We start from the raw sequence: 18,566 nt of genomic DNA on the forward strand, positions 1-18,566 counted from the left end.
TTAAATACGATGCGTTCACATTGTAGCTTGCGGTTTCTGCCGTGACGACAATATAGCGTAAACTTACGAATATTCGATGTGCGATCGTGACCGATATACCTATATCGTTACACTGATACTGAGTACTAAATATTGCGTTTAGTCGTATAATATTGTAGCGTGTACGGGGTCGTACGGTTATCCTTTGATCCGGCAGAACAGTGGCTGGAGCGGATCCTGCGTTACAAATAAATTATATCCTTAACGACCTAATGGACGCGACAGAATACCGTAACACGGGTAACCATCGCAAAACCGAGCGACGCGTTTGGATCTCTCTAGCTCTTGGTGCCTCCCCCCTTCTATCGCCGCCTGTGCTCCTTGTAATCGGTTTTGCAAGCAATCGTTACCCCCACTCCGATATCCCCGATTTAGAGCCTCGTGGCATCGTCGAGCAGTCTAGAGACAGCTATCGACGACAATTTCACCTATTTTCGAGACGACCTCGTCGAAGGTCGGCCTCTCTCGTGGGTCGTTCGCCCAGCACTGAACCTGGAGCTCCTGCAAAGCCGGCGGGGCCGCTTTGTGCGCCTTCCACACGAGCGTTTGAGTTTTGAGCGAGGCGAGCACGGACTCGTCGTTCATCTTGTTGAACGGAAGCTCGCCCTGATGGAACATCTCCCAGACGAGGCAGGCGAACGAGTAGACGTCGCTCTTGGTCGAGTACTCGTCCTCGTAGACCACCTCGTACGGCAGCCATCTCAACGGGATCACTTGGTTCCGGTGTTTGGTGTACTCCTGCTGGTACGGCTCTTTGGTCATGCACGGCATCGAGATCTTGATCGTCAGGTTGCTAGCGATCAAACAATTACGGGCGGCTATATCCTTGTGGACCAGGCGCGTGTCGGCGAGATGCTTCAAGCCCTTCGCCGCCTGGTTCGACAGAGAAATGATCTGGGCGACTGACAGCTGCGGGGCTCGGGGTTGCTTCGTCTCGTGGGTCGGACTCGAGTTGTTGTCTTTCCGCGAGGCGATCAGGAACTGCTTCAGATCGCCCCAGTCGGTGTACTCGAGGATCATGTAGTCCGGCTCCTCCTCGCGGCACAGGCCGATCAGCTTCACCACGTTCTCGTGGTTCAGCTTGTGCAAAAGGTCCAGCTGCCGCTTGAACTCCTGCAGGGACATCTCGTCTTTCGTGCTCGTCAGACTCTTCACCATTACCAGGGTCTCCTTGTCGCCGTCCGCCTGATACTTCGTCGCGTAGATCTCACCGAACTCGCCGCGACCGAGGGGCTTCAGATCCTTCAAGTTGCTCCGTGACACCGCGATCTTGTCGTAGTTCGACTTCGACTTCTTCGACTGGTTGCTGCTCTGGCTCTGAGCCGTGTCCGCGCCGTCGCTCTTGTTGTGGGAGTCCCGGTTCTCCTTCTTCTTGTGGGTCGAGTTCATCTTGCTGTTGCCGGTCTCCTTCAGCTCGGTCTGCTGCTCCTCTTGCACCTCCCCGTTTTCCAATTTCTCTGCGCAAATACGAGATTCGAGTTACCCACGGGGTTCCGCGACAGATCGAAATACAGTACCACGCAATACAAACACGAATGCAACATTCCCGAGATATTCGTCCACGATACGGTACCTTCAGCCTGCTCCTGGAGATACTGCTGCTTCCTGCGACGGCGCCTGTAGCGGCAGTACAGCATCAGACCGACGACCAGAACGATGTAAGCCGCGGCAGCGCTCAGCGTGATCGTCACCGTTTTCGTCATCATCGATCCATCGTCGCTCACCTCCGGGTCCGTGTCGAATCTGTACGTGTCCCCGGCTGCGAACAGATCATTGTCGTTATCCTCGTTTACCATAGAAATCTTTCGCCGCTGGAGCGATCCTCTTACCTTTCACGTTCAGCTGAACCTCCTCCCGTTTCAAGCCCCCGCTGTTGCCCGCCGTGCATCCGTATTTCCCCTCGTCCCCCATGTACACTTCCCTTATGTACAAACTTCCATTGCCCAGAACTTCGAATCGCGAGTTGTTCAAGTTGTTCATCCGGGAGTCTTTGTCCCACTGTATGGTCGGCTTGGGATCGCCTTCAGCCGCGCAGTGCAGCATCACGGGGTAGCCCTCGACCGCCTCCGTCGGATTCAGCGGCTGGATCGTGAACTTGGGCGCGACTGTGCCAAAAGAACAAAGGTGCGATGCGTTAGCATTAAAAGCGAATGCTGATTGTCTGAGCAGAGAAAGGACTTCGCATAAAAGACGAGAGTAGTTCTCAAAATACAGTAAATTCTCACCAATTTCGTCAGCTTGTAAATAAAAATAGACAATTTGGAAGAGGAGATACAATTATTCGCAGCACTTTTTTATTTTTATTGATAGTCTCATAGTTGTCGGTAAGTGATTAGTTTATGTAGTTATTGATATAGTGCGAGACCTCGGTATTATTTCCGATGCATATTGTTTACGTGCTGCAGGGTAACTCAATTGGTTAAAGCAGTCAGCGAGCGTAAGATCCGGGTTCGAATCCCGGTCTTTATCTATCCGCTCGATCCTAAGGTGATAAATATAAGTGCAGGCCATTCGAGCTAATCGAAGGCTTGGATTAGCTTTTGTCGAGTTACCCAACGCGATACGTAAGTACCATAATGCAGCGGAGCCGAAGAGAAGTCACAAGCGGTACTAAGGCGAGAGAACGCGCACCGGCTATTGCATAAATGGCGAAATTATGTGTGCTCGAGGACCGATCGCGCCTATATTCCCGCTGCGTGACTTGTTCTCCCAGCTCTGATCGATGCTACGTGATCGCACTTACTGACTACGTCGATGCTGATCGTGTGGTTGATCGATCCCTGGTCGTTGCGGGCTATACAAGTGTAGCGGCCTTTGTCCTCTTCGAGAACGCCGTTGAAGTGGAGCGTGCCGTTGATGTCCTGCACGTGTTTCGGGAATTCCTCGCCGACGCCCTCCTTGATCCAGTTGACCCTCGGATTGGTCGCGCCCTGGGACTTGCACGGCACCTTCGCCATGGAACCGAGCTCCAGCCGTTTGTCGACCGGCTGCGGGGAGAACTTGAGCTTCTCCTCGACCGTCAGAGTGGCCGGCTCCGAAAATATCGACGGGAAGCCCTTGGTGGACACCTCGCAGACGTAGGTGCCCTTGTCGGAGAGGTCGGCGCTCTTGAAGTGCAGGGTGACGTTGCCGTGGTTGTCGGTGACCCTGTGCCGCGTGGGCCCTCCGGTCTCCTTCAGCGGCTCGGCGTCCTTCAGCCAGCGGACGTGGGTCACCGGCGGCTCCATGCCGGAATAGGAGCAGGCCATGGTCACGGAATCGCCCTCCATCGCGCTCTGGCTCTCCGGCGAGTTAATCAGCGTCGGCGGCGCTGAAACGAAAACAACCGCGTGATCGCGGAAACGCCGGGAAACGGAAAACGGAAATAGGAGGAGCGAGATCAGCCCCGGCGTCGTAAACGCTGCGAAGTCGCCGCCACTTACTCGATATAAGCACTTGAGCGGATATTTCGGTCTCCCCGGCCATATTCTCGGCGACGCAGGTATAATTGCCGTCGTCCTCGCCCATTCGAGCCTTGGCGACGATAAGCGTATTGTCTTGAACGCGCACGGCCCCCGAGTCGCTTATAATGTGTCCCTTGGGGTCCTTCCAGTAAACCTTAGGTGACGGCAAGCCGGAGGGCTCCAAGCAGCTGACTTGGAGCTCCTGGTCTTCTCCGACCACCGCCACTTGGTTTGGCAGCAGCGGCTCGAACGAGGCCGCGGACAGATTCATCAAGTCTGTGAAACGCAACGGTGAGTTCGAGGAACAATGCCACTTTATCCCAAAGGGTTGGCCGCGGTCTATCTGTTTCAGTTTCTTTCTTGTGAATAGTAATAATTTCACCATATTTGGCTACTTGTTTTCACAATTCGCGATCTTGTTGATATTATTTTTATTATTGTTTTTACTATTACTATAATTGTTACTATTATTATTATTGCATATTGCGTTACTATGATTACTGTTAATGTTAATTCAGATAATTCTTATATTAGTACCATTTCTTACTCTGCAATAAAAGATCCACCGTATCGACGTAATAACCATTATTATTATTACTATTATTATGATGAGAAATGTGTATTATTTCTTGTATCGCATAAACTGTTGAAAGAATGGTGTTTGAAGTACGCAATAGCGTGACATATTTGCTTAGCAGCGGGAGAACCGCACGAAAACTGCACCGCGGCCAACATTTTGGGAAAAAGGTACGAGCGTGCGACACGTTCTTTGTAAATCGGTGGCCCCCTTTTCTGTAGGGCGATAATCGACGTGCCCGAAATAACTTAGGGAAACTACTAGCTGTGTGCTTACAAGCTATTTGAAGCTCGACCGTGTAGGTGACGGTGGTGTTGCCCCTCTCCCCGTGGCAGGAATAGAATCCTTGATCCCTGTGCTCGGCCGAACGAATCACCAAAGTGTCGTTCTCGAGTATGGTCCTCTCCTCGTCGGTTTCCAGCGGGCCGATGTCCTTGAAGAACCACTGAACGATGTCAGCGTCCTCGAAAATGCAGTGGAGCGCGGCCGGTTCGCCGCGTTTCGCGATTAGGTTCCTCGGTACGACCTTGATCGTGGCGGACTCGTTGCCCGACACGGTCAGAGGATAACTTTCCATCTTTGGCGACGATCCAGCCTCGTTCTTCGCCAGGCAGCTGTACATACCGCTGTCTTCGGGGACCGCTCGATGAACGTGCAGCCTCATTTTCCGCACCTCGATCCGTTCGTTCCGCACCACCGGCTCGCGATTTCTGGAAACATTTTCGTCGTCAGTGTCGTCGTCGTCTCGATTCTGTTACGTCGACAACAACTCTGCGGAATTCCGTGGCGGCTGAGGTTCGCGCCCGAAGATTGGCCCGACGCGGTATTTGCAAGTTTTGCGAAGCAGCGACGGCGAAAGACGGGTGTCGGTTTCGCGGCGCGACGAGCCGCGGGCACGAAATTGCCGCGAGCCGGGAATTTCGCAGAGCGTTCTCGTTGCCGACGCTTGCAAATAGCAGCTAGGCGATGTCGTGTAACCAACTTGAACCACTCGTATTTCAAATTTCCGGTCCCGTCGACGTGACATCGAAGTTCGACCTCGCTTCCCACGTGAATCGCGGAGGGTAGTTTCGGCTGCTGTAGCTGCACGCTTGCCTCGCTGATCCCTGAAACAGAAATTCCGACGGATCGATCAGGCCGCAGGTCTCGCGAATAATTCAGCGACGCCGTCGCGCGCCCGCTTGTACCACGGCGTCGCGCCTGAAACTTTTATTCGATATCGGTGACTGCTTTCGGGGGCCCGAATTCCGAGATAATATCATTGTGCCGCGGGGGTTTCGCCGACGCATATACGTGACCGGCCGCCGCGGCCCGCCGAACGGAGCCGGACCTCAAAAAGCGGGGAATCCGGTTCACGGATCAAAAGGGATCGTTTTCGAGGGCAAGGTCGGTCGTCCGCGAGACAAAAACTGGACGAAGGGAATCAAGAAGCTCTCCCCAGTCAACCGTTTCCCCGAACAAAAGGTCGCTGCTAGAGAGGCAGTTCTCTCTCTCTCTCTCTCTTTCCCTCTCGGTGGTTGGCGAGTCCTTAAAATGCGGGCCGAGTTATTTGCCGACCGGCAAAGTCTCGGTAAATTAAGAAAAAAGGGGAAAGGGGAGAGTGGAGAGACCGCGGAGCGTTTCTTCAAACCAGGGAGCATCGCCGAAAGACGCGGGTCGCCCTTTTCTTCTGGCAGCCTTCCGTCCTGCCGCGGTCCTTTTTTCCCCGAGGACAACGTCGTTGTTCCGCCGTCGTCCTGTCGCGGCCCCGTCCTGGCCCGTCTCGACTCGTCCCGGCTCGACCCGGCTCGTCTCGGCTCGTCCTGCTTGCGGGACGAATCGAGCGCGCGACAACGAGCAAAAAACCGAACGAGAGGGCGAACGAAAGAGGCAAAAGCCGGAATCGAGAGTGCGCTAGACAGTCGATCGGGAAGAACCACGAAGACTGGAAGATGGAACGAGAGGAGAGAGAGAGAGAGAGAGAGAGAGAGAGAGAGAGAGAGAGAAAAGACGGGACGGATGGGTTCGTGCAGGATGTTTTATTTGATTCGATTAAATCCGTGGGTTTCGAGGCGGTCGCTTCCCCGGTAGGTTACACTCGCTTCGAGACCGCCGCTTGATCCTTTCGGAGCAAAAAGGAACGAGGACGGAATCGAACTGACATTCCCAGGAGCAAGTTCCACCCTCTAGCTCTCACTCTTCTCCGGCTCCTTCGTCTCCTTCTCCTTGTTAGTCATCGTCGTCGTCGTCGTCGTTCTCGTCGTTCTGCTCGGTTGGGAATTGCTTTCCCTTCCCATTGTCCTACGGATGCTCTTTCCCCGTTCTGAAATTACGCCCGGCCCGCCTTTTGCGCTTTCTGCCGTGCATTTCCGTCGATAGGATTTCACGGAACTCAAAACCGTTCGCTCCCGATCCCATTCCGTCGCGCTCCCCGTTCGCGAAACAGACTTTCCTCGGGCCAGGACTGGTGCGCCACGTACCCGGCGATCGACAAGGCAGCCTCACCTGTCCGAGACGGGGTCAATAACGAGTTGATCTGACCGCGGACAGGAAAGGAAATCCGAGACAGAAGCGGAAGGGTCGGACACCGCCGACTTTAACCCGAGGCCGGCGAGACGTTCTACGGTTTCTCTCGTGCGTTTAGTCGTCGATAAATCGGTCGGTGACGAAAACGCGCGCGGTGAGCTTCCTTGTTCTCGTCGGGACGCGATACTCGTGAGAGACAAGCTTATCGATATTGAAATAAGAACGGAAGAGCGGCGGGGACGGAGACGAGACCGAAGGGCGCGCAGCCAGCCAGCCAGCCAGCCCCGGCAAGGTTTCATAGTTTTCGACGCATCGACGTCCCCGACACGGGCTCCATTTCATTAGGCGGCGGCGCGTGGATTCAAACAGCGCTCGCAGCTTCATCGATCGAATTTCCCATTACAAAATTATCCTCGGAGCGGCGGAACACGCGGAGCAAAGGACCTCGAGGACGAGCGCACACGTCATTAGCGAATCTCGGGGCCGTATTGCTCGCGCTCCTCGATATTCTCTCGTCGCGCGCCGCGTCGCGTCGCGACGCATTCCGTTTCATTTCGCAATCGGCGCGAATCTACGAGAAATCTACGCCCGATCAGTCGGCGGCGGCGGCCGGGAATCACCGAAAATACTTGCGGGCACAGAATTTACTTTACATGGATGCCTGGTTATCCGTGAAATAGAGACGAGCACTACTACCGGGGCACGGGTGGTGTTCTCGTCGGGCTCGGCGTACCCGGCGTTCGACGCACGGCGACCGCATCCCCGAGGTGGCATTATTAACAGCCGACTGAGCCGCGTAGCCTGTCCAATCCCCTTACTTTTATCCGCGACGATGCTTCTACCAGTCGACAACTTTTCTTTTTTTTTTTTTTCTTTTTTTTTTGTATCGCGCCGAAGTCGAGTCGACGCGGGAACGAGACGCGTCAAGAGGCCAGATGAGCTGCAGTGTCTTGGGGGAGAGACCGACGATGCTCGGCACTCGAGGCGCTCCCGGCTCTCGGCCCCCGGGCGTTCGACGTTTCCCTTACGGGCTGATTACTTTGCGAATTAATCTTTTCCGTTAATGCGCGCGCGGTTTTTCATCTCCGCGTTCCTTCGACCGGAGAGTCGCGTCTGCGAAAGGAGCTCCGCCGACCCTCCTCCTCCTCGCTCGACTGGAAACCGCGGAGCCGCGACGGAAAGTTCGAGCACGGTCGCGGATTCGGGGCGCCGCGAAACAATGAGACGCGTTAACGGAATATGTACTCGTTACGCGAGCGCGACAAAGGACGTGTAATTGTCGGCAAAGCCGATTGTTCGATAATACGCGGGCCGACGGATGCGCGATAACGCGGTAGAAATTTCGCGAAACAAATGATCGGGAAACACCGGGCCACGCGGTCGTGTACGAATATTTCTCGTCGTGGCCGGGGTCTGCGGATAATAATTGAAATCCATTGATATAGAAAACGCGTCCTTTGATGTGTCTCGATTACTTCGCACCTATACCGTTCCCGTCGATATTAATTACTAGCAATTAGCGGCGCAGACTAACTCGCCATTATGCGCGACTACGGGGCGAAGCGTTTCCCGGCGGCGCGTTAACTTTGCAAATTACTCCTTTCAATACCGCATCGAACAACGTTACGCGGGCGAAGGGCGGCGGCGGTGGCGGCGGCGGCGGCACGCAGGGGAGGAAAAGGAAACAGCTGGTTCGAAAACGTTGCGTCCGGATAGCGGCCCGCTCTCGCCTCTCTCTCTCTCTCTCTCTTTCTCTCTTCCTCTCCTTCTGCTCTCTCTTTCTCGTTCGCTCTCCTCTTCGCCGAGATTCGTTCCCTCCACGGTTCTCTGGTCCGCGCGCCCGTTGCTTTGCCCGCGTTCTCTTTCACCCTTTTTCCCGTCGCAACGGGGCCTTGGGTGCGCGAGCGGATTAAAGGGCCGCGTTAAAATGCCCGCGCCCACTCTTTCCTCCGACATTGAGTCCATTAAGGAGCATTAATCTCGAGGAGTTGTCCTCGAGGAGGCGGATATTTTCGAGGGCTGCCGCTCGCTGTCGCGGCACAATACGACAATAAACAATCACAAAGCCCGGAAGAAAGGAGGAAAAATCGCGGGGCGGTGGGGGGAGGGGTATGACCGTGAGAGGGCTAAAGCCGCGAGAAGTGGGAGACAAGAATTCAGGGATAAGGCGAGGCGGCCGACCTTCGGTGGGGGTAGAAGACGCGAGAAGGGTGCGTAAGAAGGGCTCGTTTGTAATCGCGAAATTCAGTTTGCGTTTCCGAGCTATCCACGGAGATTTCGCCGACCTCTCGACTCAATTCCCTCATCCTCCGTCCTCCTCCTCCTCCTCCGTCCTCCTCCTTCTCCGGCTGCTACGTCTCCTCCTCTCTCCCTCCGCAGTTACCCTTTTATTTCTCTTTCTCTCGATGCTCCGTTTCTCCGTCGGTTTTACAGGCTTTCCCGTGTCCTCCTCGAGCTAGCTTCTCTCTTCCCGGCTCTCTCTCTCTCTCCGCTACTCGGAATGCCGTGTTTAAATGCACAAACGAAGCGAGAGATCAAAGGCACCGCGCTGTGGCGGCGCGCGCGCGCTCGCCTGCTAAGTGAGAGCAAGAGAAGAAAAACCGAAGAAAAGGAGGGAGCAGTAACGGGAGAGCCGGCGAAACAGAGAAACCGAGAGATAGAGATAGAGATAGAGAGGGATAGAGAGAGAGAAAGAGAGAGGGAGGGAGAGAGAGAGAGAGCCGGAGAGGCCGGGAAGAAAGGGAGAGCAACGTTTATTATTATCATCGCTTACGCAGCCAAAGACGGACCGCCCCACCTACGTCGACGCTCCTACTCGCTTCTACTCGCTCCTACTCGCTCCCGCTATAGTCGCTTCTCGGCATCCACTAAACCGTGCAGTCGAGACTGTCGAGATTAACTTTCGTGTAAACACCGCGGAAGACGCGCGCGCGTGCAAGCGGGACAGCCTCGTGCAGCCACAGTCACAACTCGCGACCGTAGCCACGGCCGCATCCCGTTCACGGAGAAGCCAACCTCTGACACTGCATCGGCAACCTTGTCAACCTTGTCACCCGGCACCGCCGACCCTGAAATCTCCAGCTCCGTTTCCCGGCCGCGACGTGCTCCCCCCGCGATTACGATTCGCGTACACGCCCGGACAAACGCCGACTCGTTCCGCGAATCCGTGGACCCTTCCACGTTTCACGACGCTATTGTCCGCTCTATCTGGAAGATCGGCGATCCGCGCGGAAAATGTCCGAGTAAAAAAGTGGACGAGGGTCTTCGGGGAATAGGCGTCTGTCTAGTCCAGGAACGAGCCGTCTGGCCCACTCGGACGTAACGCGATATTCTTTCTTTTTCCAGAGGGGGATATCGGGTCGGATCGGATCGTGAACGCGTCGACGAGTGCGTGTAATCTTCCTGGGGAGCGGGGGAGTACGTCACCTAGCCGGACCACCCAGACACAGTGGTTCGAGTCAGCTCGCTGCCAGACCGCCGCCGAATTGGTGGAAAACGGGGCCTCGGCTCGATAATTATCGCGTCGCGTCTCCGCCTCGCGCCGCATGTAGCGGACATTGCTCGAGACGCGGATACTCGAAGCGTGACCGCCAGACGGCCGACGATGGCTCTTTAATTATCGAGCAATCCGTCGTCGCATCGCGCGAACAAGAACCGAAGCGGGGTCGAAAACCGTCTCGCAGATTTCGCGAGAGAGCCGAGGATTCTTCTGGCCGGAAAATCTTGCGGATCGATTTCCACCTGCTTCCGTCTATATCCGGCTAGCGGAGAGCAAGCGGAGCCCGACGCTCCGATAACAGATTATCGAAATTGATTAACCGTCCCGGTTATCGTCGGACGCGCTCGCCTGCCTCGATCCGTTTCTTCCGTGCGGTGGAGCCGCGGTCTGCAAATCGGCTCCGCAGATTTTACAAGCGAGGCGTGTGCACGATTTCGGCGTCGCGAGGGAAGGGTTGCGCCGCGGCCGGCAACCCGCGCGGACGAACCGAACGGGAAAGTTGTTGGAAAAGTCGACAAAACGAAGCGCGTCGGGCCGTCGTTGTTGGCGAAAACAAACCCGAAACGTCGAAGTTTCCCGCGGCACTCGGAGAAAGAGTCTCTGTTCCGCCGCCGGTGTAACGGCGTAAATGCATTAGGCCAGCTACGGGAATTAAGTGCTCGCTGAGGCCAAATTTCCCAGCTACAACTGCTCTCCGTTCTCTGCCGCGCGTCTTGCGCCCTACAGCTATCGTAATGCTTCTGACAGTTCTACCGCGTGTGGAGCTTCTGTATTATGCCTTATCGTTTTTTATTGTAAGACCCGTCCACTAATCTTTGCAAGCTGTTATGTATGTATATTATACAGTCTATAAAAGAGAATCTATTGTTGCTATTATTTTCGTTTTATATTTTATATTCTTGTGTTATATTAATTTTCTTATCACTTATTATTACTATTATTATTATTATTGTTGTTTCTTTCATAGTTTTCCAACACTTTTACAATAATTATAATTATACTTTTACATCGCCTGCGTTACAAAAGCCGGTCCCCTACATATATACAAATAAATTACTATTGCTACAATAAGTGATTATTAAAATGCTCTCAGAAGTTTGAACTTAAAGTTGAAATACATGTACTTTTGACTCCAAAATTGAAGTAGAAATTGGGCAAAGGAAAGAAATGAACAGATAAGAACAAAACCAGGCATAGCAATGATTTATGAATATAGATTTAAAAGAAACAACAAGTGTATAGCGAACAAAATTAGACAAAGGATAAAATGTGAGTAAAGGACAGAAGTAGGTAAGGAAGTGTAGTAAAGAGTCGGAACGTGTCCAAGGGATAGCAGTTAGCATGGAAAAGAATCGAAGAAAAATCGAGAATGGGACAAGAGTTGACGAAAAGGATTCGCTAAGTCAAGCCTGAGCATCTTGCTGACAAGTTTCCCGCTATACGAGCGATTCGTATATGGCGCCCGCCTAATTCCGATGCCTGCATTAGGCCACGATATTGCCAATTCGTTCGCACCGGGAAGGAGGATCGAACAATTCGCGAACTATTTTTCCCGGGCGAAGAAACGAGTTGAAACGGCCGGGAATTCGAGCCGCGCCAAGCCCGGAGTTGGTTTTCATCGACAAACGGGAGCGTATCGGCGCTGAGACAATAGTTTACGAGTTCGAGGGTTCCACGGGAGCGTGGCCCGAGGCGATCTAAAAACAGCCGCGGAAACAAACGGCGGAAGTGACTTTTCCTCGACAAAAGGAGGGTAAAAATTCCCATGGCGGTCGGGCCAGGACCGATATTGAACCGAGCCAGACCGATCGGTCTCGCGCGGCCCGGTCGAACCAATAGAGTCGTTTGGAGGCGATTGGGAGGAGAGGCTGAAGGCCGCGACGGTCGGCCCTTTTGACAAGCCGGGACGTTATTAAAGTTTTAATATGGGCGAGAAGCAAATGGCAAATGCCGCCGCCGCAGAAATATCATCGACAAATATCAATCGTTTCGGCTTTGGCCACGCGTCCGAACTCCGCCGATTTCCGCAATCGTTCCGCGGTTGCAAACATTTCTGTATGTTTGGTGGTCTCAACAGGAGTGGATTGCGATTGTTTATTCAACGCTAAACCAACTGTAATGGTAAAAATGACGGTTCTCGCATTTTTTACTTAAAAATTGGTTAAATTGCTAAAACTAAAGCACAGTATTAATATATAATAATGACTGGACTTTTGATATTTATGCAAGATAAGGATCGTCTAAGTTAATTGTAAGGAACATAGGTCACATGAAAATGTCATCTTTCTCTTAACAATCACGGTAAGTTAAAAATAATATATCATTATTAAAAAATTGATAAAGAAAGCTGAGGAACGGCGTGTAGTTGTAAAAATGGTCCGTTGTCAGAGGGTTGATATAACGCGTAGCGGAAGAACGAAATTGGTACTTTTAATTACTCTAAAACCTGCGAGAAGAAGACTATGTGCCATGTCGCAGAGCCTCGACAACGCGATTCGTAATATTCCGCAGGACGTACGGATTGGATGGCCGACGGTGCGCGTTCGTCGAAACGTAACAGTCCGCTCCCAGTGTTTTCTGTAAAGGGAATGTAAAAGTGATTCCGGCGCAACAGGGACCGCTAAAAAACGCGAGACAATAATTCTTGCGGCGCGAAAGCAATTTAGCGGGCTTAATTCCCGTCGGCGGCCGTGACTACGGCGCTTTTTATCTCGCGCGGGCAGAAAGGAAGGATCCTCGAGCAGGCGGTAAACGACAGGCTCGAAAAATGCTACTTAAAAGGAATTCTTCTCTGGCATTTCCTCGCGGGAGTCCCGTTTACGTAGCTGGTAAACGCGGCGCGATGCGACGACCGGTGAAAACGAGCCCCTGTGAGCTAAAAAGACATGAAAGGAAAACGCCGAAGTGCGCGGGACAGGCGGGAGCACAGCAGGCCAGGAAAAGGGATATCGCGCGCGTCTGCCTCGTTTGTCGCGCGGACACGGTTCCGAAACCGAATCTGTTTTTCTTTCTTTTCTTCTCTCTCTTTCCCTCTCTCTCTCCCTCTCCCTCTCTCTCTCTCGTTCAGGGGTAACTTTAGCCTAGCACGCGCCTCGTCGGGAATGAGAGAGAGAAAGAGACAACGTCGGGGCAAGGTGCCTCCGAAAAACCTCGGCGCACCCGTTTGCGCTGCGTGAAAGGGCTCGAAAATTGGCCGCGATTCGTCGTGCCCCGGGTGAGGAGCGCTGGAAACTTTTTGATAATGGCGAAAAGCCTTCGGGGGTGTCGGGCGACGACGGGCTTACACGTCGGCTGCACGCGTCCCTCTCCTCTCCAGACGGGGGCAACATTTTTCGCAGGATTTCCTCGGAGCGACGCGGAGAAAAAAAACGAAGAAGGAAATGGAAATAACGAGAACGCGTCGCGCTCGGGGCGCCCCGGCGTGCGAGCGCGCGCGTCGCCGTGAGATAAAAACGAAATTATTTTCACCGCTTGGATCGAAACGGGAAAGGAGGCGAGAGAGAGAGAGGCGCATCCCATCGGTCGGGGAACTAAAAGCATCCCGTTTCAAATCTAATATCCTTCGTGAAGACAAAGCGCACTCCCCCTTGTAGATCGTTTACGTACATTGTAAACCGAAAAGGACATAAAAGAGCGCCGCCAAAGGGGTGACGGGTGGCAGAGGCGAACCAAAGGGGAGTAGAAAAGCATGGTCGGGCAACGATGGAACGCAAACGGTCGAGTCCCGTGGACGTTTTCCGCGGGCGGCGGAGGGGGCGAGGGGGAGGAGAGACGCGGAATCCCAAAACCGTCCCGCCTTTCCACGAAGCGGACCGTTGTTTATCCTAGACGAGCAAACAAACCGCGGTTTTCTCTGGAAGCCTTCTGTCGAAAGAAAAAGCGCGCGACGAGCGGCCCAGGATTGTCGGCGGGTGGGATAGGGGAGAGGGAGGGGTAGGGGGATGGATAAGTCTGTCTGGCCGGTACCTCCTGAATTATTACCGCGTTACGCTGTTACGCTGTTACGCCTCGTGTCGCGAATCGCGACCGAGCCTCGTTCTTTCGCTCGAGGCCACGGGTCACCGTATCGCGGAACAACGCGAGAAAGCGAGACCGAGAGCACAGAGAGGAAACAGGTCGTCGTCGCCGAACAGAAAGAACCGCGGGGAGAGACGGGCCGAGAGAAAGAAGAGAGAGGGCCGACGGGATGGGCGAGCTAATTCGCCGACAGGACGGTGGACCGGAGACACCGGGAGTATCCGCTCGCTTTCCAGACAGGTAGGGGGGCAGGGGGGGGGGGGGCCCGACGAGGAAGTTTACTCCCCAACCTCGGCGGCGATTTCCGTCGGAACCGTTCGAAGATCGGCGTCCGTCGCGGGACGGACGCGAATGACGGAAAGAAATCCGCGCCCTTTCGAGGGCTCGAACTTTTCTGAATGGAATCGGTGACCCACAGACGAGGAAAAAAACTTGAACCGGTCAGTGGGAAATAGGGGATCCGTTTTGATTCGACTCGGCGCGGCTCGGCTCGGCTGCGCGCCCGAGATTAGATTAAAGAGAGAACCGGTAGAAAACTGACAGCGTGCAATCCGAAACTATTGTCACGGTCATCTCGCCATCTAGACCGGCCGCTCTGAAATCCGACCTGGTCATCGACGCGAGAACAGAGCGCCGTTTATCGTGCCGCGAGAAGCTCGCCTCTCTGTGCGACGCTTAGGCTGTGCCCGGCTAAGTTTGCTCGATAGACGCGAGAAAGTGTGGTCGGCGCGCGCGGCCGATCGGTTGGACAATGACGATGAATGTTCTTGTTCCGAACCGCGTCGATTTCCTTTGGAACACCGCTGCCCGCGTCGTTCTTTTCTCGTGGAACTCGATACGATATCGTGCCGGTCTGGAGAGATAAGCCTCGGGTAAGAAGCGTTGTTTGCACAGCACGCGAACGAGAACGATCGAGGAAGGATCGAAGTGGACAAAAAAGACGATCCTGGGCTCGACGACGACGCGGTACGGATATCGGAAAAAGCCCACCCTTGGGCTACTTGCCGAATGGCCCAGCCCGTTTATTGCGGCGAAGAACTGGGAAATGTCTAGAGAGAGAGAGAGAGAGAGAGAGAAAGAGAGAGAAGGACAGTGACTCCGAATCGAGGATTTTTTGGCATCCGAATAAACAACCGATTTTTCGCGTCGGAATCAGCCGTTCGCGTCGCGTCGTCGTGTTAAGGGATGGATAGAAAGGGAAGACGGAAGGGAGAGAGACGGTAGCTGACGTGACTGTCTGGAAGACGAAGACGGCGAATCGAGGGTGAGACGGCCAGATGGAGGAAGAGGAAGGGGGGGAAGGGCTGGAGGTGTAGGCGGGGTGGTGGTGGTGGTGGATGTACGGGGTCGGAGAGCTAGGCAGAGAGAAAGAGTGTACATCGGCTGGAGGGAAGAGAGACACAAGCGGGACATCGAGGCTGAGCGGCAGAACGGCAGAGCAGGCAGAGAGTGAGAGAGTGAGAGAGCGAGAGAGAGGGAGAGAGAGAGAGAGCGCAAGAGAAAGAGAAAGCCGAGAGTGCAGAGAGAGAGAGAGAGAGAGAGAGAGAGAGAGAGACGGGTGCAGGGTGGTTCTGTTCGGGGGTCGGTCGTTGCCATGGGGATGGTAGTAAGGCAGGGAAAGGGAAGGGAGGGTCGGTCGATGCAAACGCACCATAAAGTTTTATGGCTCTCCAGAACTGTACCTATCCGCCCTCGTCTGCCAGCTCTGGGTCGGCGACTCTGCTCCTGCTTCGGGTATCTACTCGCCTAGCCTGCCGGAATTTTTTTCATAGGAAACCAACCGATTCGAACGCGCCCGGCTATGTATTATCGAAATTCATCCCACCGAGCAACCGTTTGAGAGAAAGCGCGATAGGTCTCGCGCCGCTTTCAAAAGAGCGTTTAATGTTAATTATCAGCGATTCGTCGGGCCCGGCGGAAATCGTTTTAATTGAGCGACGAAATCGATGAACATCCGTACACCGTGGACCCGTTAACGAGCGGGAATCGATTTCTGCTCGATAGTTCCGCGTCGGTGTGTGTCGGTTCGGTTCGATTCGATTCGATTCGATTCGCGGGACAGGGGTGATTCTGTTAATGGAAAAAGGGCGAGGGGACGAGCGACGAGGGGCGAGAGCAAAAGAGAGAAAACGAGAGAAAAAGAGAGAGAGAAAGAGATAGAGAGAGAGAGATTGGGAGAGAGAAAGAGTGGAGGGTTCGACAGAGATTTTTAGGAGCAAAGTTACTAACGAACGCGACTCCGCCTCGTTACTTCGCGCGCCGCAATTATTTCCTGCTGCTTCGACTTTCAAAGCTGTTTATACATTATACATCGATCGGCGTATAACCGTTGAATAATCCCACGCGATTTCCGTTTCGCGGCGATTGAATTTTCGGGAAAGCCCCCGCGGCGGCGGCGGCGGCGTCCCGCGGGAACGCTTCGAGCAAGGGCACCGCGCATTCTTTTTCGAGCTCCATCGTGTATCGATGGTATCGCCGCGCCGCCTGTCAACGAGAAAGCCGAAAAGCGTTTGCATCCTTTATGATGCGTCGTAAAAACGAACAGATAAATTCCGCTTCGGAATGCAGGCGTTCGAGATACGGTGTATCGCTCATCGCCGATGACGGACGCCGGGATTACTGCAGGTAATAAAAATGGAGGACAACAGCGTCCATCCGTTTGCTTTTTGGGAAACGAGAGAGGACTCGAAACACTGTTTGCTCGAGGGAGCCGGAACGAGACGGAGAAGGAGAAGGAAGGACGGGGAACCGGGAACGTGAAACCAGAATGAGAACGGGGAACGAGAAGGAGCGAGGCTGTTCGCGCAAGAGATAGCGCCGTGAGAATCGAGCCGGTCGGTATACCTTTGAAGAAATAAAAAGCAAATATTGAAACGGCTTCGTTTGTACGGCTTGCCCGGGGTATTCGAATGTTTTTTGTGTCGTTCCCGGAGATGAACGATTTACCAGCGATTCGCGAGAGATGCCGGCCCCGATATCCGTCCGACGAAATCTCGAAGAAACATTTTTACGGAATCCCGTTGTAATTCGGATGGGACGCCGGAACCCGGGCGAGGATCCGGTCGAGTCCGTCGAGAAAATAAAACGTTTACAAGGGGATCCGGCCCGTGATCCTCGCCGCCGCCGCCGTGAAGAAACCGACCTCTGCCGCGCGCACCGTTCCTGAATTATCTAATTTTCGGGGCGAACTCGAGGAAGGAGCAAAACGACCAACGCGGACGAAGAGGAAGAAGGAGAGGGCGAGCGAGCCGAGGGAGACCGAGTATATTGCGAACGTGCTCCGAGTGGCAATCCTCGAAACCACCCCAAGAGGAATACAAGAACTACGCGAGAAAGACGATGGCCAGGTTTCCAGGGGCAGGGTGGCGCGGGGGTGTCGGGGGGCGCGGGGGTGCCGGGGGGCCGCGCAACCAGCCGGAGACAGGGACGCACGAGGAGGAACACGGTAATTATTTTCGAACCGTCAAACTCGGGCGCGAAGGGGCGAGGCCCTGACATCGTCTACGAGTCAAGGGCTACCTAGGCGAATAATGGAGATTTTATCAACGGGTTCGGGGACTCAGCCCCCCACGATTCCGCGCCGGGAGAAAAGTTTTCGCTCGTAGCAGATGCGCGACGCGTCGCGCGGAAGCTTCTCCCGTTATCCTGGTGCCGCCGCGGGCTCGTTAAAAAGTTACCAAAACGGTCGAGCCCCGGACTCCGGCGAAACTTGTTCCCGAGCCTCCGAAAACTATTCGGGCGGCCGTCGGTCCCGCCTAATTCAATAACGTCCGAACACGGTATTTTTCCTGCGGATACGACGAACGATCCTTTTCGCGGAGAGATCGCGGCAGAACGGGGGCTCGCGACGGATCGAGTGCCAGCCGGCGGAATGGCGGAAACCGAACGGCAAAAAAGCCACCGTGCAAGCGTCGCGACGCGACGCGACGCGGTGCTACGGCGACGTCGACGTCGACGGCGGCGAGAGAGCATCGATTCGAGAGCGAGCAGGATCGTTGCAGCGTGCGCAGCAGATAAAACCGCTGAAAATAGTGTCTCGCGTATCTGCGGGCAGATACAGACCTCTACACCCACAACCCGCAACGCGCCGCGAGAGACGACGAGACGCGCGGAGATAAATTAGTTTTTTTTTTTTTTTCTCCTCTCTACCCGCGGCGCAGCGCGACAGCCACTTGGACGGCCACGTGCACGACTGCAGTTTGACGAAACGATTTTGCATTCCCTTTCTGCGAGCGGCGCGCACTCGAGCCGACACGCGTGTACACAAAGCCGCGTTCTCCGCTCCGCGGAGCGTGAAAAATTGCACCGAGCATGTTTGGACAAGGTAAAAAATTCACGGAGAATAAGTGGCTTACGTGTTGCATTGCCGGGGAATTTGTGGCCGATCGAGGCTTCTCGGTGTGCTCCTCCGGGGAGAATCGGGAATATCTTTGGTACGCGGACGCGAAGGAGATGATAACGATCGTTTGCGATGGATATCGATTAC

General features: G+C 54.3%; 1 protein-coding gene across 1 annotated transcript in view; it reads right to left on the reverse strand.

Moving 5' to 3' along the window:
- Positions 1-438: 438 nt before the first annotated feature.
- LOC144475499 (tyrosine-protein kinase-like otk) overlaps positions 439-18,566 on the reverse strand; it is a 44,216-nt gene continuing 26,088 nt past the window's right edge. Inside the window, exons 3-9 of the mRNA XM_078191458.1 lie at positions 5,042-5,165; positions 4,336-4,769; positions 3,462-3,758; positions 2,783-3,349; positions 1,869-2,144; positions 1,613-1,798; positions 439-1,496 (exon numbers count right to left, since the gene is read on the reverse strand). Coding sequence (XP_078047584.1) covers positions 439-1,496; positions 1,613-1,798; positions 1,869-2,144; positions 2,783-3,349; positions 3,462-3,758; positions 4,336-4,769; positions 5,042-5,165 — 2,942 coding nt within the window. The remainder of the gene's footprint in view (positions 1,497-1,612; positions 1,799-1,868; positions 2,145-2,782; positions 3,350-3,461; positions 3,759-4,335; positions 4,770-5,041; positions 5,166-18,566) is intronic.

Source organism: Augochlora pura, chromosome 10 (assembly GCF_028453695.1).
Source record: "Augochlora pura isolate Apur16 chromosome 10, APUR_v2.2.1, whole genome shotgun sequence".
NCBI classification, from domain to species: Eukaryota; Metazoa; Arthropoda; class Insecta; order Hymenoptera; family Halictidae; genus Augochlora; species Augochlora pura.